General features: G+C 40.8%; 1 protein-coding gene across 2 annotated transcripts in view; it reads right to left on the bottom strand.

Annotated features, from left to right (window-relative positions):
- Positions 1 to 20444, bottom strand: part of PTPRO (protein tyrosine phosphatase receptor type O) — a 240097-nt gene that overhangs the window by 14780 nt on the left and 204873 nt on the right. For both annotated transcript variants that reach the window (XM_043561933.1, XM_043561934.1), the window contains 5 exons: positions 16488 to 16523; positions 13180 to 13261; positions 2722 to 2812; positions 1586 to 1662; positions 605 to 739 (listed from right to left, as the gene is read on the bottom strand). In XM_043561933.1, the coding sequence (XP_043417868.1) occupies positions 605 to 739; positions 1586 to 1662; positions 2722 to 2812; positions 13180 to 13261; positions 16488 to 16523 (421 nt within the window). The remainder of the gene's footprint in view (positions 1 to 604; positions 740 to 1585; positions 1663 to 2721; positions 2813 to 13179; positions 13262 to 16487; positions 16524 to 20444) is intronic.

The following is a 20444-nucleotide window of genomic DNA, read 5'->3' as shown; positions in this document are numbered from 1 at the left end:
TTCTATACAAGAATAAGCTTAGGAATGCTTTGCTTCGTTCTAGGTCAGGCTGCCTGCAGATATAGACCCTTTCCTCCGCTGCCTTACTGCCAGTTACATTAAATACAGTATGTGACAAGAGTTTATTCATACTGTACCGTGGTCAACATCTGTTAGTGATAGTGAAAGCCGTCCTACACAATAACCCTCCCTTCTCTGGTCTCCCTCGCACCAGCCACGAAGGTTTTCAAAGTTAAGTGCAGGTTAATTTGTTATTTTTCTTTATAGTTTGTATTTTCCTTGTTAGTTTGGATTATATTATAGTATTGTAATCATTTTATATGAATCTTTTTGAGTTCTGGAATAAAGCATCTGAGTTTCCATTACTTCTTATGGGAAAAGTCGCATGATACACAAGTGCTTTGGATTACAAGCATGTTTCTGGAACGAATTATGCTCACAAACCAAGGTTTTACTGTACTTGCCTCTGAAGAACTGTATAGTATTATTGTGCGCATTATAAAAGAAGCAAGTGGAAGTTTCTGGTACATAGTAAGCACTCCAGCCATAGCCCTGGCTGGTACAGATTTTGCTGCCAGTGGGAACAGCCCCATTAGACACTTACCCTTCTTTTCTCATTACACTGAGTGAGCATGACAATAATCTGGGACTTCTGTTGTAGGACCATCTTCCAAAAGTCATTTCTGGTTTCAGGCAGTGGCCCCTGTGTGGCAATATACTCCTGGGGTGAGTTGTATCCCTGAAAGATTAAGTGACAAAGCGGTCACCCAAGAAGCTACTGGCAACACCAAATGCTGTTCCACACAAATGTAAAAAACTGAAAATGTACTGGGGATAAGCCTAGCAAAGGATCACACACCTAGGTAATGGTTCCTCCCTTTCTCATCAAAGAGGTAATCAGAGTAACTGACCCAGGTAGGTCTGCGTGATCGTAAGCATTGTTCTCTGAAGTGTATACATACAATCGCACTCACACCTTTTTATGAGAACAGTCACTAGTTTTAAAATAGGGGCTCAGGTGGAGCCCTTTGAGTTGCGTTGCCAAAACCAAAGCTTATTTATTTATTTTTAAATGCTTATTTATTTATTTCGAGAGAGAAAGAGAGAGAGAGAGGGAGAGAGAGAGAGGAAGAGAGAGAGATGGGGCAGAGACAGAGGGAGAGAGAATCCCAAGCATGCTCCCCACTGTCAGCACAGAGCCCGATACAGGGCTTGAACTCATGAACCTTGAGATCATGACCTGAGCCAAAATCAAGAGTCTGACAATCAACAGAGTCAACTCAGGCACCCCAAAACTGAAGTTTAAACACAAAAAAAGATGATGTTTAATATAATTACTTACTTTCACTTTCACTCTTTACAAAGAAACGTGAACATTACTAATCTATGGGCTTTTCCCCCTATTTGTTATTCTGAAGTGGGATACTGGGAATTAATAGGATAATTCTTCAGAATTGGGTAGCCAGGTGGAGAATGGTTCTCTTTTTAACTGTTTGACATATATGTATAGCTCTAATAGTCCTCCTGTGTCTGAGCTAGAATTTGGACGCCTGGTTTTAAAAATTTTTTATTGTCTTTTACTTACAGGAATATAGTTGGCATTGATATAGTCTGCGCCTTCCTCTTCATTCATGGAGACTAATCTCACTCGGCTAAAGTCATCTGTAAAGAATAAGAAGAAACAATGTCAAAACTCTGAGTGGAAAGAAGGATTGCCTTAACTTTCTCTAACCAATAGCAAGTCGGAGCAGCCCACGTTTACTTTAGCCTGATACTTCCACCACACCTCAATCTTAGTTTCTTGTTTAAATAAATATAGAAACACCTTGCAATCACCATTTCCTCCCCGTCAGCTTCCCTGTCCTTGTCTCCAGGCCTCAGGGGGATTGTGTAGGATATTTATAGGAACTAAGGTATCTGGTAGGTTGTATGGAAGGCTGTAGAGTGTAGCCTAAATCCATGATTTCCATGTCACCTAACACATCCAGAGAATCCACTGCCTTTGGGAAACCCAGAGAAGATGGGGTTGCATGGACTTTGTGCAAACAGACTTCAGATGAGAAAAGTAAATTCTGAAATGTGTATAGATGTAAAAGTGTAAATGATGACACTACCCAATTTTATCAAGAAGCCTGATCAAGGAAGGGTTGTCCTTCTAGAGCTTTTTCACCTCTCTTCTTTCCCAATCTCCATTTTCTCCCAGCATCCCCCACCTCTACCCAGTATGGCAGAAAGTTAAATCTCTATTGGAATGTATTTTAATTGTCCTATAAGTACTTTATATTACTCTTCTCTTGAATGTTGGCTTTATTACAAAACGCTAAGCAACAGCAGAACCTGCCAGAAGAGGAGGAATTTAAAACACCGCACTCTTGCTGTTGTCAGGGAGTTGACTGAAAGTAGTTTATGAGAGCTCAGATTATCTTACCCCGAGTTTGGCTAAGACTTTTAATCTCCAAATAGAGATAAAAAAGAGCCAAATGGTCAGTCTTTCCTTCTCAGACACAATTCATTTGAAAGCAAAGAAATTAAATCTTCCGACACAGGACAGAATTGAGTAACACGGAAGCAAGATTGGGATCAATGCAGTGGCAGAGATGGCCTTGAGGATCCAGACCACAGCTGGGGTTAGCCAGAGATTGGGGAAACTAATCCATCTGCAGTAACAGTCCGTCAGCCTTTGAGAGATGACACTAGGACAGGCTCTAGTGATAAGCTTACATGGTAGGATGTTTGTGTAGCGATTTTTACATCGGTTCAGTGGAAGGTCTGCAGCAAAATGTGGAATGTCCAGTCCAATCAATTTTAACTCCTGTAAATGACAGAGAATAGAGTTGAGTTTCCATACTTGATGTGAACTGGGCTACTGTTCACATTGGCTTATTGTTCACATTGGATTATTCCTCACTCCCTGCCTGTAATGGAAGCGTCACCCCCCCTCTTCCACATGATGTTCCAGTAGCTCCCTTTTGGTGCCGAGCATGCTTCATCATACCACTGTTCTCCACTTGCATCAGCCCATGAACTTGGGAAGAAATCATTCCAATCAGAAGCAGTAAGTGTGCTTGCTCAGTTTGGTTTGCCCTCCTGTGCTGCAGCCATCTGCTGTGATAACACCCAGGGAGGCTGCTAGCCCCAGAATGAGGAGACACTTGTAGCAGACCTAATTCTGACCCATGGCCTGAAGCCGGCCTGTCCACTGTCCTACAGACCCTTGAATGAGGAAAATAAATTCATGTTGTTGTGGATCAGGGTGCCTGGCTGGCTCAGTTGGTTAAGCATCTGACGCTTGGTTTCGACTCAGGTCATGATCTCACAGTTTGTGAGTGAGAGCCCAGCATTGGGCTCCATGCTGATGGTGTGGAGCCTGCTTGGAATATTCTCTCTTCCTTTCTCTCTACCCCTCCCCTGTTTGCTCTCTACCTTTCTCTCTCAAGAAAAATAAATATTTAAAAAAATGTTGTTGTGGATCACTGAGATTTTGAGATTTACACTATATAATGCTTATATAGCATTACTGGAGGAACAGCTGACTAACATAATACATAAATACCCTCGGGGCCCCTGGGTGGCTCAGTTGGTTAAGTGTCTGACTCTTGATCTTGGCTCAGGACATGATTTCACATGTGATTATAAATTAGAGTCCCATGTTGGGTTTTATACTGATGGCACGGAGCCTGCTTGGGATTCTCTCTCTTCGTCTCTCTGCCCCTCCCCTGCTTGTGCTCTTTCTGTCTCAAAACAAATAAATAAAACTTAAAAAAAAAAACACTTAATTCCAATGGATAGTTTAGTGATCATGTGGAGAAGGTAGGAATTATGAGTATCATTCAAGGTGTGGAAAATTTGAAAACAGAGACATTTCAGATTTTTGGAAGTATGTATTAACTGAAATTTATATGATATATGTAAATATTCCTATTCTATGAGTTATTTCTCCTGCAGGCAACAGGTCTTCAAGAAGCAGTAAAAGAAAGAGTGAGGAACGAGTAGGGAATATTCTCCGTGTTACAAGATATAAGATCTACAGGCACTAAATATCTGGTAATAAATTCAACAGTAAGGATGAATCAGTAATGGGTAGGCAAACCCGTCAGTGAAAATAGGAACATCCACGTACCTGTCTGTGTGTATCAGTACTCTTATAAATCCAATTTATCAGAATGTACATTAGTAGGGCAATTTTTATATAAACAGACAACCATCATAATTCAAAAAGATTATGTTACAGGATGCAGGAGAGGGGGGCAGCTTCTAAGCTTTCATCTCTTATAGGAAACAAGCAATTACAGTCAGGTCACCTGGATTTTCCAGGAGGCATCATTCACTCTGGTCTGTGTGAATGGCGCTCCATGTAATTGAACAGTGAACAACCAGTGCAGCAGGTCTGGTTATACCTGAACAAATTTCAGGGAACTATTAGTCAACAGCATATAGAACCATCTGTGAATGGAATCATCTGTATGGTATGCACCTTTCTATAATACTATTCAGTGAGGCAGTAGAGAAACCACCTGCTGTAAGTTTTTTTACTCGTATAGTATGTTAATGTTGCGCACGCATTTAACTCTTCATAATTCCTCCCAATTTTTACTTCAATGAATCATAAGCTGGAGGAATACATATCTGGGGAAGAATTTTGGAGACTCTTGGAAAGACTTCCTAGGGAGTTGGAGACACTGGTGATGTTTTGAGAGGCTGACCAAGCATATCTCTTTCTGTATTTAAGTGCTTTTTGCAAAGCATATGCTTTAAGGAAATAAAGTTCTTGGGTCTTTTGCTGCTTCCCCATAAAAGGTCCTTGACAGCTGATTGTGCTTACTGGCCCTGGGATGCAAACCTGTGGTCAGCACGAATGGATTGACGTGAATCACTCATATTTCTCTCCTCCTTTAATTCTGCAACACTTTGGGCTTATTTTTAAAATTTTTTTAGAGAGAGAGAGCATGCATGTGCAAGTGAGGGAGTGGGAGAGATGGAGGGAGAGCGAGAATCCCAAGCAGGCTCTGTGCTCAGCGCTGTCTATGTGAAGCTGGACGCAGATCTCAATCTCACAAACCATAAGATCGTGACCTGAGCTAAAATCAAGAGTTGGACGCTAACCAGATGAGCCACCCAGGCGTCCCAACACTTTTGGCTTTTTTAACATCACAAAATCTCAAGTTCCTTGGCCCATGTTGAAGCCAACCTTAAAGACAAGCCACGCTGACTTTGATCTTCCATTCACAAAATGGGTTTTTTCCACTCAGGCAAAATACATGCTTGGTAAATGCTTTTAAACAGAAGCTTGTCACTGTCACTTTGTAAGTGGTTTTCCATTTTAAAGGGTTTTCAAAGACTGACTGTATTGTTCTTGTAGGAAAATCATTTATTTTTAGCAACTTTAAATCAAATCAAGTATTTTTAGGTTAGTTCCTCTTGGCAGTAATAAGCTTATTTAGATGATGCATCCATTGCCTAAAATATTTTGGAAATCTACCTCCTTTAGAGAGTGTCTTTATAGATAGTTTGCCAAAACATATGGCGTATTTTGTTGTACCACTTATAAATGGTAGGGTCTTAGAAAAGTAGTTCAGTTCTTGTTAACATCAGTTTAGTATTCTGTAAGATAAGGCTAACAATAAATACCTCCATCCCTCAGTCACGTATAGCGACTATCCACTGGAATGATTAAACTCAACAAATATTAATACAGTACTACCGGGCACCACCTACTGGGTGGCTCAGTCGGTTGGGCGTCTTTCACTCAGGTCATGATCTCACTGTTTGTGAGTTCAAGCCCCATGTCAGGCTCTGAGCTGACAGTGCAGGGCCTGCTTGGGATTCTGTCTCTGTCCTTTCCCCCACTCATGTGCTCCCTCTCTCTCTCAAATATAAATAAACATTAAAAAAAATACAGCCCTGGGGCGCCTGGGTGGCTCAGTCGGTTAAGCGTCCAACTTCAGCTCAGGTCACGATCTCGCGGTCCGTGGGTTCGAGCCCCGCGTCAGGCTCTGGGCTGATGGCTCAGAGCCTGGAGCCTGCTTCCGATTCTGTGTCTCCCTCTCTCTCTGTCCTTCCCCTGTTCATGTTCTGTCTCTCTCTGTCTCAAAAATAAACGTTAAAAAAAATTTTTTTTTTAAAAATTAAAAAAAAAAATACAGCCCTATTGATAATGATTATGAAATGCTGGTGTTATGATGCTTTGTTTTGCTTTGCCTGTATGCATAGTTTCTCCCTCCTTTGCCATTTGTACTACCAGACTGACAACTTTCCCCACAAATCCCCTGCTTTGAGGACAGACTGACGAGCCACAGGAAGAGGCCTCAGATACAAAAGAAAAGTGTGGAAACAGATTGGAGCTGAGAGCTGTAGCACATATGGAAGCTGACTGAATGATAGAACTTTAATTGTATGTTGTCTCCCTGCTGTAAATGCCCTTAGTTGATAAGAGAGGTTTAATTGTCTGAACACTGTAAATGTAAATTGCCAGAGCTGAACCGTAGCAAAGCAGGAACAGGAGCGTATACACAAAATGCTTCACCATCTTTTGTAATTTAGCCTGTCACTAAGTGGAAAATCAAATACTCAGTTTCCGGTTCAGTGGCTTTGTAGTTATTTTCTTTCCAACCATATGGAAACTCCAGAGGCTTAAATCTTCATAAAGGCAAAGTATGAGGTGATGGCCCGAAACCAACATAAATCATTTTTGAATTTTCATTTGCCAGTTTTGTTTCTGTCACAACTTATCATTGTGTTTTTTTTTCCCCTGGGCCATGTAGTCATTTGCACATTGGGCTCAGTGGTGGCTCCCCAAAAGATGTGTCCACATTTTAACCCCTAGATCTTGTGGTTGTGGCCTTATGAAAAAAGAGGCTTTGCGGACGTAGTTATGGATCATAAGATGAGATTATTCTGCATTATCTGGGTGAGCCCTGTATCTAACAACACGTGTCCTTGGAGGAGAGAAGAGAAGGCCACATAACGATGGAGACTTAGATTGGAGTCATGCAGGCTGCAAGCCCAGGAGTGCCTTGAGCCACCGGTAGCTGGAAGAGGCAAAGAAGGATTCTCCCCTAGAGCCTTCAAAGGAAACACGGCCCTGATAACACTTTGATTTTGGACTTCTGGCCTCTAGCATTGTGAGAGAATACTTCTCTGTAGTTTTAAGTCACCAAGATTGTGGTAATTTGTTACGGCAGGCCCTAATGCAATCCCCAAAACCCATCTCTGTCGTGTGGGCTGTGTTTGAAGCGTGCAGGTCTTGGAAAGCAAAGCCCAAACACATGCACTGTATTAGTCTGTTCAGGCAGCCATAGCAAAATATCATAGGCGGGGTGGTTTAAACAACAGAAATGCATTTCCCACAGTCCAAGAGCCAGGTGCTGACAAGGCAGATTTCATTCTGAGGCTTCTCTTGACTCGCACATGACCACCATCTCACTGTGTGCTCACGTGGTCTTTCTTGTCTAACCCTACTTACCGTCCCAAGACCCCACCTCTTCCACATATCAATTCTGGGAGAACACATCCAGTCCATCCCATGCACATTAATCTTCAGAGAAGACCACAACCTGTATTCTGGCTCTAGAGTCTGTAACAATGTCAGCAGGTGGTAAGCAATTGGGACAGGGTGGACATCAGAATCGGGTGAGTGAGATTACTAGACTACAGAAGAAGTGAGGAGCAACAGCGGGATCAGTGGTGTTGACAGAAGCAGTGCCATCTGTAGCAAGTAAAAGGCTCAGTGGAATGGGGCAAGGTCTGGCTGGTTTCCAGATGAACACAAAAGGGCACGGGATTTAGAACAAAGTATTTAGTGAGGCTCTGCGTTCATCTGAGGGCCGCCATAACAAAGTGCCACAAACTGGTGGCTTAGTGCAACAGAAATTAATTGTCTTATAGCTCTGGAGGCTATATGCCCCAAATCAGGGTGTCAGCAGGGACCTCTGGCCGCTGTCACTTGTAGAGGAATATAAGAGTATCCCTCCTTGCCTTTTCCTAGCTTCTGATGGTTTGCTGGCAATCTCACTTGCTGCTGTATGACTCCAAGCTCTGCCTTTGTCACCACATGGCATTCTCTCTGTTTGTGTCTTAACACAGCTGAATTTTCACAGGGACACCAGTCAGACTAAGAGCCCACGCTAGGCTAGTCTGACCTCATCTTAACTAATTACAACTGCAATGACCCTCTTTTCAAACAAGGTCACATTCTGAAGTGCTGATGGCTAGGGCTTCAACATATCTTTTGGGGGGGGGACACAATTAAACCCATAACAGGTATTCTAAAGGAAGAATAGGGTGCATTAGTAATGGGCATCTCCGGGAGGTGAAGGAAGACCGGATGAGGATGCCAACCTCAGGAAAGTGTAGCAGTAGCCTGCAGGGCCCTGGCGCTAGGAGGGGATTTAGGGGCAACATTCCAGTCAGTGGCACAGGCACTGGGAAACAGAAACCAAACCTAGAAGATTAGGAAGAGGAGAGAACTCAGGTCTGAGAACCAAGCAAGACCTCTGGTGTAAGAACTGTTGGAGAGGGTTCAAGGTGACCCATTTCAACAACGACTATGGGCAGGTCTCCAGTGCACTGGATGGAGCACAGGAAAAAACAGCTGCAAACAGAAGCTATCAGAAATCAAAGATCATCTCTCATGAACTATGTGGCCAGGAGTGTAGCTAATCTTGACCTTTGCAACCACATTTCTGAACAAAAACGGTAAGGGCTTTCGCTAGCATCCTGCTCAAACCAATACAAAACACAGAAATTAATGGCAGAAGGAGCAATATATGGTATGTCTCGTGGACGCTCACATTTCAAGCTCTAAAGTCTGGCTCTTCAAAACCTTTCCATATGAGACATAGGAAAGGAGGACTTGAACTTAATCCCGGAGCCCCAAACCTCCTTAAGTAAAGATGTACAGTTTCATCAGAAGGATAATCAATGTTTCCAGGAGATCCAAAATCAGATGCAGAGTGAAAAAAGAATGTATTTAGTGAGTGCAAATTAGCAAGTCGTATAGCTTCATGTATGACTTATAGCCGTATTGGTAATATATGTAAATCCAGACATTAGTTTCAATTTGCATAATGCTTATAGATGATGTGATTTCTCAATATGTGTGTGATCTTTCAATGTCAGAATCAAAATGAATATAAAGTATTAAGCATTCATAGAAACAGGACAAATAACTGTTCAGCTACTGAATTTAGTTAGACCAACGATTCAGCCATCTTGATACCCTCTTGGGTTCCTATTAGAGTAGGAAACCTTTTTTTTCCCTTAAGCTTTGATTGATTATCAATTTCAGGAAAATCTGAGGGCTGCCCTGTGAAAGGTCTGACCTACATCCTGAAATCAGGTATGGGAGCATGAGTCTTTGGAAATAGCTGAGGCTATCCTGGCACGGAACCTGAGGATCTGGAGCTGGGTGGAGTTGGAGGCTGGCAGTGCCCGGGAGGCTGGAGAATGAAAAAGGAAGTGAGTCAGGCCAATGGGTCACTGCCTGGGCAAATGTCAGCTCAGAAAATATAGCTGAGCCTGTGATTTAAAGCAGACTTCTGGAGGGGCACCTGGGTGGCTCAGTCGGTTGAGCATCCAACTCTTGGTTTCTGCTAGGAGCAGAGATACAACATGAGGGCATGGCACCAAATACATTACCTATTTGACCAACAATGTTCGAAGATATATGAAAAAAAAAAGCTTCATAATAAATGAAGATACTAAATACTCCTTCAAATCATGGTCTAGTGGTTAATTTCATGTGTCTACCTGGCCAGACTATATAGTGCTTTGTCAAACAGCAGCCTAGATGTTGCAGGAAGGTTGTTTTTTTTTTTAAAATGTGATTAACATTTGAATCAGTGGGATTTGAGAAAGCAAATGACTCTCCATAATGTGGGTGGGCCTCATCCATCAGTTGAAAACTCCCAGAGAAAAGACTGAAATCCCCTGAGAAGAAGGGAATTCTGCTTCCAGACTGCTTTGGGACTTGCACAGCAACATCAATTCTTCCTGGGGTCCACAGCCTGCCCTGCAGTTTTCAGACTTGCCAGCTCCCACAACTGTGTGAGCCAGTTCCTTAAAATAAGTCCATCTCTTTATATATATATTTCATCTATTATATTATCATATATAGGATATAGGATATAGGATATACATATTACAATAATTACATAAAATTAAATATATAATAATTACATAATGTAATAAACTTATGAAAGAATTATATTGATTTTTATATTGTATTAGCAGTTTTGTGTGTGTGTGTGTGTGTGTGTGTGTGTGTGTGTAAGTTTTATACCCAATGTCAGGCTTGAATTTATGACCCCAAGATCAAGAGTCACAAGTTCTGACAGAGCCAGTCAGGTGCCCTTGCATTAGTGTTTATACATGTATATGTTTCCTATTGGTCTGTTTCTCTGGAGAACACTAATACCCATGAGTTAGAACGTGTGGATATTCCCTTGTCCTACATTTACTATTTCTCAAAGGAATACTATTGACCTGGGACAGTACTTTATTGTGCAAGACAGTCTCACTCAGAGCAGAATATTTATCATCCCTGTCTGCTTTTCCATTGAATACTACTAGTAGCTTCCTTCTAAGTCATTATGAGAGCCAAAAATACTCCCACACCTTCCCAAACTCTCCCTAGGGGTAATCCCTGGTACTGGCCCAGTTGAAAACCACTGACTTAGTTCAGCCTACTCATTTTATGGATGAAAAAGTTGAGGTGATGAGTAATTGTGGCTTTTTTTCAACATTAGTTAATGCCAAAATGTTAGTGAGAATTAAGACTTTTGGATTCCCACTTTAGTACATTCCTACCTCCTTTATAAGTCCTATGAAATAAGCCTGGATGTGTTCATTTATATATCGAAGATATCAAAGCTCTCAGCATGTTATAAATTAAACATTATCACATAAAATTTATTACTCCACTTTTCACAATTTTGAAGCACCTGAAGCTAGGATCTAATCACTTCTTGTGTGGTTCTCCCAGTGTCCTTTCTTTGTTTGGGATTAATGGTCTCCTTTGGTTTAGCCAAGTGGTTCCAGTAAGAGCTGTCCTGTTCTTACATGATTCTGCCCTCTCTGGCTGTGGTTAGTTTGAGTGGAAGTCACAACCCAGGTCAGCCAGTCAGAATTGGTTGTGAATTTTCAAACCCTGAATAAGAAGGAGAGTCAACAGTTCCCTTTGGAAATTGTGGAAACCAGCATGTGACGCTCAGGGGTTGGTTTGTAGTGAAAGAAAGGGAGGCCAAACAGAGAGAGAAGCAGAAATGAGGAAAAAAATGAGGGTAGGGGGTGTCCCTGCAGGGGTGTGGCCTTTGGTTCCAACATACCTGAGACTGAGCTGCTTCCCTTTCCTCCCCCTACAGGAGCTCCGATTGTGATTCCTTTGATTACATGAGATAGCTCAGCCTCTTTTGAACAAATCCCCTCTTTCTTTGGTCTAGACTAGCTTGAATGGTGTGTCATTCACAACTAAAATCATCTTTCCTTTTTACCAGGAAACGGTAAAATTTGAATTGTCTTTATAGTGATGCAACCCAGCAGGACAATAATAGTCACCCTGGGCTTTGATGGCACAAACCAGGAGGTACTGCTAAGCCTCCCAGCAAAGGCAGTGTCACCAAGGTAATATCCTATAGGAATTAAGAGCTGGAGATTTCAATGAAGTTGAAAGTGTGCATGCATCCATCATAATTGCCATCATCATTATCAGAATTATCTAGACATTTATTTTTTCCTGAATTTTGGCATATGCATTCTTATAGAAAGTCTCCTTTTTTCCTGAAATGCCTTCCTTGCCATAGATCTCCAGTTCACACAGAATTTCTGTTCTTTGAGATACAGCATTGGTGTAACATCTAACAGCCTCTTGTGCCCTTGTATGCAGTGGGTAACTGAGCTGGGCTCTGGGTAGAATTTTTAATGACACAGGGTGGTCGTTAGGGGGCTTTGTTTTTGATAATGTGTACGGTTCTTTTCCTTCTTAAATTCCCTCTTAGTATATCCACACCAGGACTCCTGCTGCTTCTCACAGACCTATGACATCCTAGGCTGATGACGGGAGAGAAGAACTGAATATGAATAATGAGAAGAAAGCGGCTCCATTCGATGACCTGGTGTTTTCCATGAAAGAGAACCTAAGACGTTTCAAATAACACTTTTGAAAAGTCACTTTATCTTTTTCTTTCCCCTAGTCTCCTTGAATCACAGACCACCTGAGCCTTGCTGTAGGATCCTGAAGGATGAGGCCATCCAGACCATTAGGAGCTATGAAAAACATGGGGAAAAAACCCCTGAGGACCAGTTACATTCCTCACACGGCTGAGATCTGAGGCTGACTCATTTCCATCTTCCCTGACATGGGGTCTTGGACTCAAAGAACATGCGTGCTTCAGAGAAAGGAGGTTTTGGTATTTTTCTCTTCTTCTACATTAACCACATATAACTCTTCCCCAATTTCCCCAGGAAAAGAAAAGGGAAACCTCACAAAAAAATACAGTAAAACCTTGGATTGCAAATAACTTGTTCTGCGAGTGTTCTGCAAGACGAGCATACATTTCTCATAAGTTTCAACTTGATAAACGAGCGATGTCTTGTCATATGAGTAGTATGTGATGCTGGACGTCACATGATCACGACTGAGCCAATGGTTCTTGAAATTCACTTTGATATACGAGTGCTTTGGATTACAAGCATGTTTCCAGACTAAATTATGCTCGCAAACCAAGTCTTACTGTATTCAGCAGAATGTCAGGAGTCCTATAGCTGTAAGAGCCCCACCCCAGTCTCTTCTATGCTCAGAAGACAAAGACATTTCAGCCACCACCTACCTTTACTGTGGGCCACGTGACGTAAGACATACACTAAAAATTCCCTGAAAGTGAAATTCTGTTTCAGGCCTAAATTCTCATCTTGCTTTTCCCTGCACTCTTGAATACACTGGTTTTTCGTGACGGCTTCTCTTATAACCATGTTTGTTCACCCCACGACCTGCATCTGTTCTCTGCTTTCCTCACCCTGACTTGCAAAAGGCAAGACTAGACACTCCCAGCCCAATTACCACCCTGCCCGTTATGAACCATATCACGGGTAGTGCCCAATGAGCAGGAAAATGACATCAATGCCAATATGCCAATTCTCATGCCTTATCTATCACAGAAGGTGGGAAATACTTTATCCACTCACCTCAAATTGAAGAGAAAATTTATAGTCAGAGTCTTTGGCCATATCCTTGATGTAGGCATCAAAGTCATCCAGTTGAACTGGGCTTTATCAAACACAAAAAAATGTATGCTTTAAAAATCCTGTTGACAGGTATCTATTATATTGCTTACTGCCATACTTTTCACACACGAACAATTTTCTTGGAGAAAAAAGAACTTTTACTTCTCCAAGGTTACCACTCACCATTTTTTGTTGTTGTTGTTAAAGTTACCAGTCCCTAATATATTGTAATTAAAAAGCGGGCCTTACAGGTTACACTTCCTTGAGATAGGAGAGACCTCTAGATTTTTAATTGGCTCTTACTCTAGCAATAAAATATCATATATATGCATACTCATATACCCACATGTATATAATGTTTCTAGAAAGCTCTGATTTATGGGAAAGAACAAAGGATTCGAGCCTGAAGAACTGCTTGAGTTATGGTTTTTCTTTATTTACTGTGTGATTATGGAGAATTTACCTAACTCTTGTAAGATTCAACATTATTATCTATAAAATACTATGGTCCTACTTACCTTATAAGGTTGACATAGTATATTAAAGAACTTTCTAAATTTAAACAGCTTTACAAGTATAAGGCCTTGTACTGCCAGCCTCGCCAGAAAGCTTTTAGTGCCTCACTCTTAGAGAGCCAGGTTTAGAGGCTTGTGTATCTATAAAAGTGTCAAAATGGTTCAAAGGTACAATCAGGTAACACCTCTGAGTTTACATTTCTGCATCTGTAGCAGAAGTTGTCACCTCTTGCCTTCTTCTTTTCATGAATAAGAATTACATTTTATTTCCTATAGTTTTCTGTAGCTGCTTTTCCTTTCCAGAGCCTACCAATACCAACCTGTTCTCTCAGCTTCTGCAGGATGCTGTACTCTGTCATCTATTTCGAGCCTTTTCACCCTGGCAGGATCCATCCAGCCCACCTTTCCCTTAATCTTGTTGCAAATTACTCCATTTACATCATCTACCTATGGTCTTAGGTCTTATTAGCCAATACATAATATTTAATAGATATTTGTTTCAAGTTGTTGAATAGCCAATCTGATAGATTATGTTAAGAATTTAGTAGATTTTAAAGGGCATTATACCTGCCAGAGGCACATTTAAACCCTAATGGCTTCACTAAATAATATTAATGACTTGTATCCATAAAACACCTGACAGCACATATATTCGCATATGGTATCTTGCTCAGTTGACCCCTGAAGTACACATGGGCAACATTAGCCCCATGCTTCAAGTGAGGGAGCCAAGGCTAAGTAAGTCAAGCAAATAGTCCAAGATCACATGGCTCTCAGCGGTAGACTAGCATGCAGGGAGAATGCTTTGTGGTTCAAAGCTGTTCCTACTCCAAACTTGCTATCCTTCCAAAAGAATGGCTATACATGGGGCTCCTGTCCTGGAATGAACTCCATCAGACCTGCACTCTCTGGCTCTTGTCTGTGAGCAGTGCATTGACCTTCAGATTAGATTTACGATTCTAGTTTTCATCCTGTTACCAGGAGAATGGAGGCACAATAGGGAAGGCGATCTGAGAAAATATTTATGAATTAGAAAAAGCAAAAGGAAAAGAGAGACAGAGGAAGGGCCAGGAAATAGAAGGATGAACATCAGGGAGAGGAGGAGGATGGTAAGGAGAAGCAAAAGAAAGCTGGGAGAGAGCAGAGATGAGGAGAACAAAGGTTTAGAGGGAAAAGGGAGAGGAGGAGGTAAAGCAAAGGAGTGTTGAAATGAAGGTAGGTGGAGATAGGAAAGGGGAGCCATGGGGACATGGTGCGGGGGCTTTGGGAGTGAAAGAGAAAGGGTACAGAGACGGCAAATGGAAATGTGGGGTGGGAGAGTCCCTGGAGAACTGGCTTTTGGAGAAGGAGGGAGGATTAGAAAAGAAACGAGAAGCGAGAAGCGGGAAGGAGGAAGCTGGTTTGACGTGAGTTTGAGGCCTGTGGGCAGGTTCTACCACGCCGACACTACCCAGACTGTTGTCCACACCCTCCTTCTCCTCCTCCTCTCTGCTGAGCCTTGGGAAAAGCAAGCCTGATAGAATCTCCCTTTTTGGTCCAGAGACCCTGTCCTCTAAACACTCTAGTCTACGCCTTTCTACCTTACTTAACAACCCAGCCAAGAACTTTGGGCAATAAATTCTTCCTGTTTCTGTCGAATCATTCTTTCCAGGTGATGGTACCTCTCTTCTGTGTTAGTTAGTCTCATCTCTCCTGCATCAGTTGCTGTATACCAATGGACCACATACTGATTTGAAATAGATTTAGGAAAAAATTATTCTGTTATCTATATGTGCCCCCCCCCCCCAAATCTATACATCACAAAATGCTAAACAAATATTTTTATGTCCAAATTTTTTTGGTATTATGTATTCCATTAGCATGAATGCCATAGATTTGGCCGGAACCCCCAATTGCCTCCTATTAAGTCATCAATATTTTATCCAAGGCAAGAATCAAGGATGAACTCTATGTATGGAAATATTCCACTTTTTATATTCAGTGTTTGAACCAATGGCCCAGAGGTGACAATCTAATTAGGCTCTTGAAATCAACCGACGGTTAATTTTTGCCCATCAAAATCTTAATTCTTATGACTTAGCAGTTCAGTAGATAAGTGAAACCATAGGCTGGCTACAATAATTATTCTTTTCTATTTATTATAAAGATTTCCAGAGACAGCATTTCTCAAAGTAATTATTATAATATCAAATAGAGTAAAAGCTTTTCCCTGCACTATGCACAGAATTTCAAAGTACAAACCAGTAAAGGTTTTTGTACAACTTTCATGTAGCTAACTATTAGACATTTTCTAGATTGAGAATGGCAGATAGCTTTCTATGAAAGACTTTTATAATTCCTAACAACCCATTCTTTGCCAGTTTTCATATGATGATGATTTTCCTTATTCCTAACTTGGTTTTTGTGATATGCTTTCTTAGTGATCACTGACACCAACACATAATAGTTTAGATGTTGTAGGTACACATTTGCCTCTTTCTTAAGCATCTCCTCTATTTGAAGATAAGCAATTGTTTTAATTTGCAAAGTTAAGATCATTATGAAGACCTTTTTTAAATAAAATATTTTTAAAGGAAGTAGTAAGAAAAACTTAAACGTATTGTATATTTCAAGGTTTTATGGACTGGATCTTAAATGTTTTCACCACAAAAAGGAAACAATAATTATGTGACATGATGGAGATGTTGGCTAAATGCTATAATACATCGCACAATTTACATGTCGGTTATATCTTAATGATAAAGAACAACTTACTTAGTCAGTTTCCTCTTCTTTAAACCATTTTTACTCCTGAGAATTAAAAAAAAAAAAAGACAAGTTTATCTGAGCAAAAGAATTGATTGACATAATGATTAAATTTGAAGAGCTTTAAATAATTATATCAGGCTCCGCAATTTTATTTAATTTTCATTAAACATTGTCTCCATTTTGTTTAATTACTTTTCCTTAAATGAGAAGATAATGATAATAATTTCAGATTCATTTTTTAAAAACCCTGTTAGATTGCAGGAACATACTGCATTTTAGGTTTCCGATTTGCCAAATACCGAATTCTAGAAATGTAATTTCTTACTACTAGTGGTTAAATTGCTGAAGTATTTTTATAAATATATATAGAAGTACCTACTGCTTGAATACTCCAGGCTCTACAGACAAGAAGGAAAGAGTTGGGGAATAAAATGGAGAACTAATGTCTAGGAGGGTAGACATGTTGGTTGTCAAAGACTAAAAGAACCTTTGGGCATTTTCCCTGGGAACATGAGTGTGTGCTATCAGTTTTGGCATGCATCTTACAGAATTCTATGATGGTGTTGTTCTTATTCAATCTTGAATTTTTTTTAAGTTTATTTATTCATTTTGAGAGAGGCAGAGACAGTGTGAGTGAGGAAGGGGGAGAGAGAAAGGAGAGAGAGAGAATCCCAATCAGGCTCAACCTGGGGCTCGAACCCACAAAGCCGTGAGATCATGACCTCAGCTGAAACCAAGAGTCGAATTTTTGAGCTAGTTTTTTAAGCTATCTGAAGACTTGGACCTATTACTTACTAGTTCTTAATTCATTACTATTCTGTAAGCTCAAACACATACAATGCTAATGTGTGCTTCAGTTAATTACATTTCAGGGGCTATTTAGAGTAATTGTTTCAACCAATAAGTCAGATAACTGACCTAAGCTAGGGAATGCTAACATGCTATCTGATGAAACACTTCATTCCTGTGTATTGATATGATTGAGGGCTAGCGACAATTTTTATAAGTAATTTCCCAAGGTCTTTAAATATTGATGGAAGCACCCAAACTTCCTGAAAATATACAATCTATAGTAAATAACCAGTTGTGACCTGAGTGCTCTCATGTGCCCAAATATTTATTTATACTGAAATTGTGAATGTTTGGGTACCTTCATTTCTAGAAAGGCTTTAGCAGAATGAAGCCCTGCTTCTTCTGTGCTCTCATAGTACTTTGTCGATGGAGTATTTCTCATGATGTCTATCAGCTGCATATGTGCTCCTTTCTAGACAGTCCTTCCCCCTGCCCCCCCCCCCCCCCCGAGCTGAGCACAGTTAATAGAACACATGGTGGTGCTCAAAAAATCTTACTTAATTGGACCGAAACAAAACATCTTTGCTGGGGTGCTTGGGTGGCTCCATCAGTTAAGCATCTGACTCTTGATTTCGGCACAGGTCAAGATCTCTCAGTTCATGAGGTCAAACCCCATGTTGGGCTCTGTGCTGGGCATGGATCTGGCTTGGGATTCTCTCTCTTTCTCTCTCTCTGCCCCTCCCCCACTGGCACATTCACACGCTCTCCCTCTCTCAAAATAAATAAACACTAAAAAAAAATCTTTGCCATGTTGCCCTCACAGTTTTACTTAATGATTCAATTAGGAATTTGATGTTAGACTTGGGAAATGGAACTGGTGGGTGGAGAGGAAGTAATAAGGGTAGGGAATGTAGGGAAATTTCCATAAAGGCAAATGGTGTTTCTTGTTTTCATTTTCTGGTTTCAGGCGGTTTTTATTTCTTCCCACTTCTGAGTGATGACAATCCATTCCACAGCTCCTGTCTTATTTTTTCTCCCTCATCCTCTGTCTTCCATACTTGAAATTTAGCGGGAAGAGACATTATAGTTTTTACTTTGCCCCCTCCCCCCGCCCTCAAAAAGCCACTGTAATGTTGGACAGGGCTGTATCATCTAAGCATTTTGGAACTTAAAAGAACACCTTCTGAATAATGTTTACTCAGCTCTTGTGAAGGTAGCGGAGTTAACTTTAGGAATCCCACAATGACTTCATGTAGTAGAAACTAATTAATTTGGTGCTTTGTGACACAGGAATGTTAGCTTAGATAGCTAACAGTTTGGCGAAGTCAGGAGGCTGCCCAACATATTTTGTGATTGGGAGTGAAAAAACAAACAAACAAACAAACAAACCCAAACCTCAAGCTTTCTTATCCAAGCAGACTTTAAGGGAAACTTGGAAGAAACAAATGTCTGTGGAGAGTGACGCTGAATACATTCAGTGCTGAAATATTAAGCTGCTACTATTCAACAGCTGCATGGAAGCCTGGTTCGTGGAAGAGAGGCCCTTTTTTTTTCTTTCAATCTCATTCATTGATTGAATTAACTTTTACATATAATGTAAAATTCCACCACATGGTTTGAATGACTTATTGTGTCAAGTGTATATTTATGTGTATATCTTCAGGATTTGTGTACAGTCTTTACGTTTTGCTTAGATTTTGCTGAAATCCCAAAGATTCCAAAGGATCCTTATATCCTTAGGCTGTGGGATAAGGACAGGGCTGAATTATGAGACTCCCCGGCAGCGCTGATAGAACGTTCCTATGTTTTCCATTGCTGTGCTAATTCTAAGACTACAATCAGGGGACAATTCACTTTTGAACATGTAAGTCAAGCTTTTGCCAGCCATTTTAACTTCAGCACATTATGGAAAGAACTAGCTTGTGTGTGTGTGTCACAGTGAACATGTGAGATGATGTTAGGGTATCATCTTGTCATTGCAAAATATTTTTTTAATAAAAGTGATAACACCCATCAGACATGCAGAATATATGCATACACAGCCATGCACATCTTTTAATCTTCTCTTTCACTTATATTAGGTAAGGTTCAAAATCCTGATGACTTCAAGAAGTTAAGACGCATAAGTTCTTCATGGTTATGACATCTTGGAAAGCCAACCAGACTGGAATTCATTGCAAAGGAGAATACAAGGCATGGCAGAGACATGGGATTTATAATGGCCACAAACAAACAAACAAACAAGCAAACAAACATCCACCTCCAACATAAACTCCAAACAGTCTAAATGTCCCCAAATCATAAGCTCTACTTACTCTTTCATAGGTTAAATGGAAATCATCCCCAAATCTTAAAAAGGTGTTTAGAGTTATATCATTCTCTGAATAAAGTGTGCAAAAACCACGAGTAAAGCCGAGCAGTTTAAACTAAATGTTGCTTCACCCTTAAAATGACAACTGTCGAGAATTTAGAGCAAGCAGATGAATACTTGAGTAGAGCATGAGGTGACTATGGCCTTAGAGAAAGAGAGAGAGAGTAGTAACAATGAATACAGATGGAGCTAGTCTGAATGAAATGGTTTTCTCTGACTAGGAAACATGATCTGAGATGACTGTAGCCAGAAATCCTGGCAGAATACCATGTTGAGACTAAGCCACCTGGGCATTGGTGCTCTGCCCTGGTTTTTCTACCACCCTGGGACAGATTTAAGCAATACCATGAGCCAGAAAGAGTCCCTTGATTTCCACACAAACCACTCATCCAGAGGATTTTACAAAATGATCAGGAACGTCTATTTCCATGAAGTTGGTAGTTTAGGGAAGAATCAGGGTATGTGTAAGGAAGGAGGCGGGGCAGGTGGCTCTGTTACTTCTAGAGTAGGTGAAATGTGAAGACGAACCATGTGGAGAGGATTAACAATGGCTATTTAGCAGGGAAAAATATCCACGAGTTACTAGATGAGGGGAAAAGTAGTGAACAGTAGGGAATTCGGGTGGCTTTGTGAGTACTGAGGTAGCTGTACCCGAAAAAAAGCAAAGATAATGTATTTTATTTCTTTTATTTATCTGACACAGCACAAGCCAAAGGCTGAAAGCATAGTTTATGTTCAGTCCATGTTCATTGGTTGATATGCGTGTGGTTTACTGAAAGTGACAGAGAGCTGGGGGCTCT

The sequence above is a fragment of the Prionailurus bengalensis genome, chromosome B4 (assembly GCF_016509475.1).
Source record: "Prionailurus bengalensis isolate Pbe53 chromosome B4, Fcat_Pben_1.1_paternal_pri, whole genome shotgun sequence".
NCBI classification, from domain to species: Eukaryota; Metazoa; Chordata; class Mammalia; order Carnivora; family Felidae; genus Prionailurus; species Prionailurus bengalensis.
The sequence above is the reverse complement of the archived record's forward strand: the minus strand, read 5'-3'. Positions and strand labels throughout refer to the sequence as shown.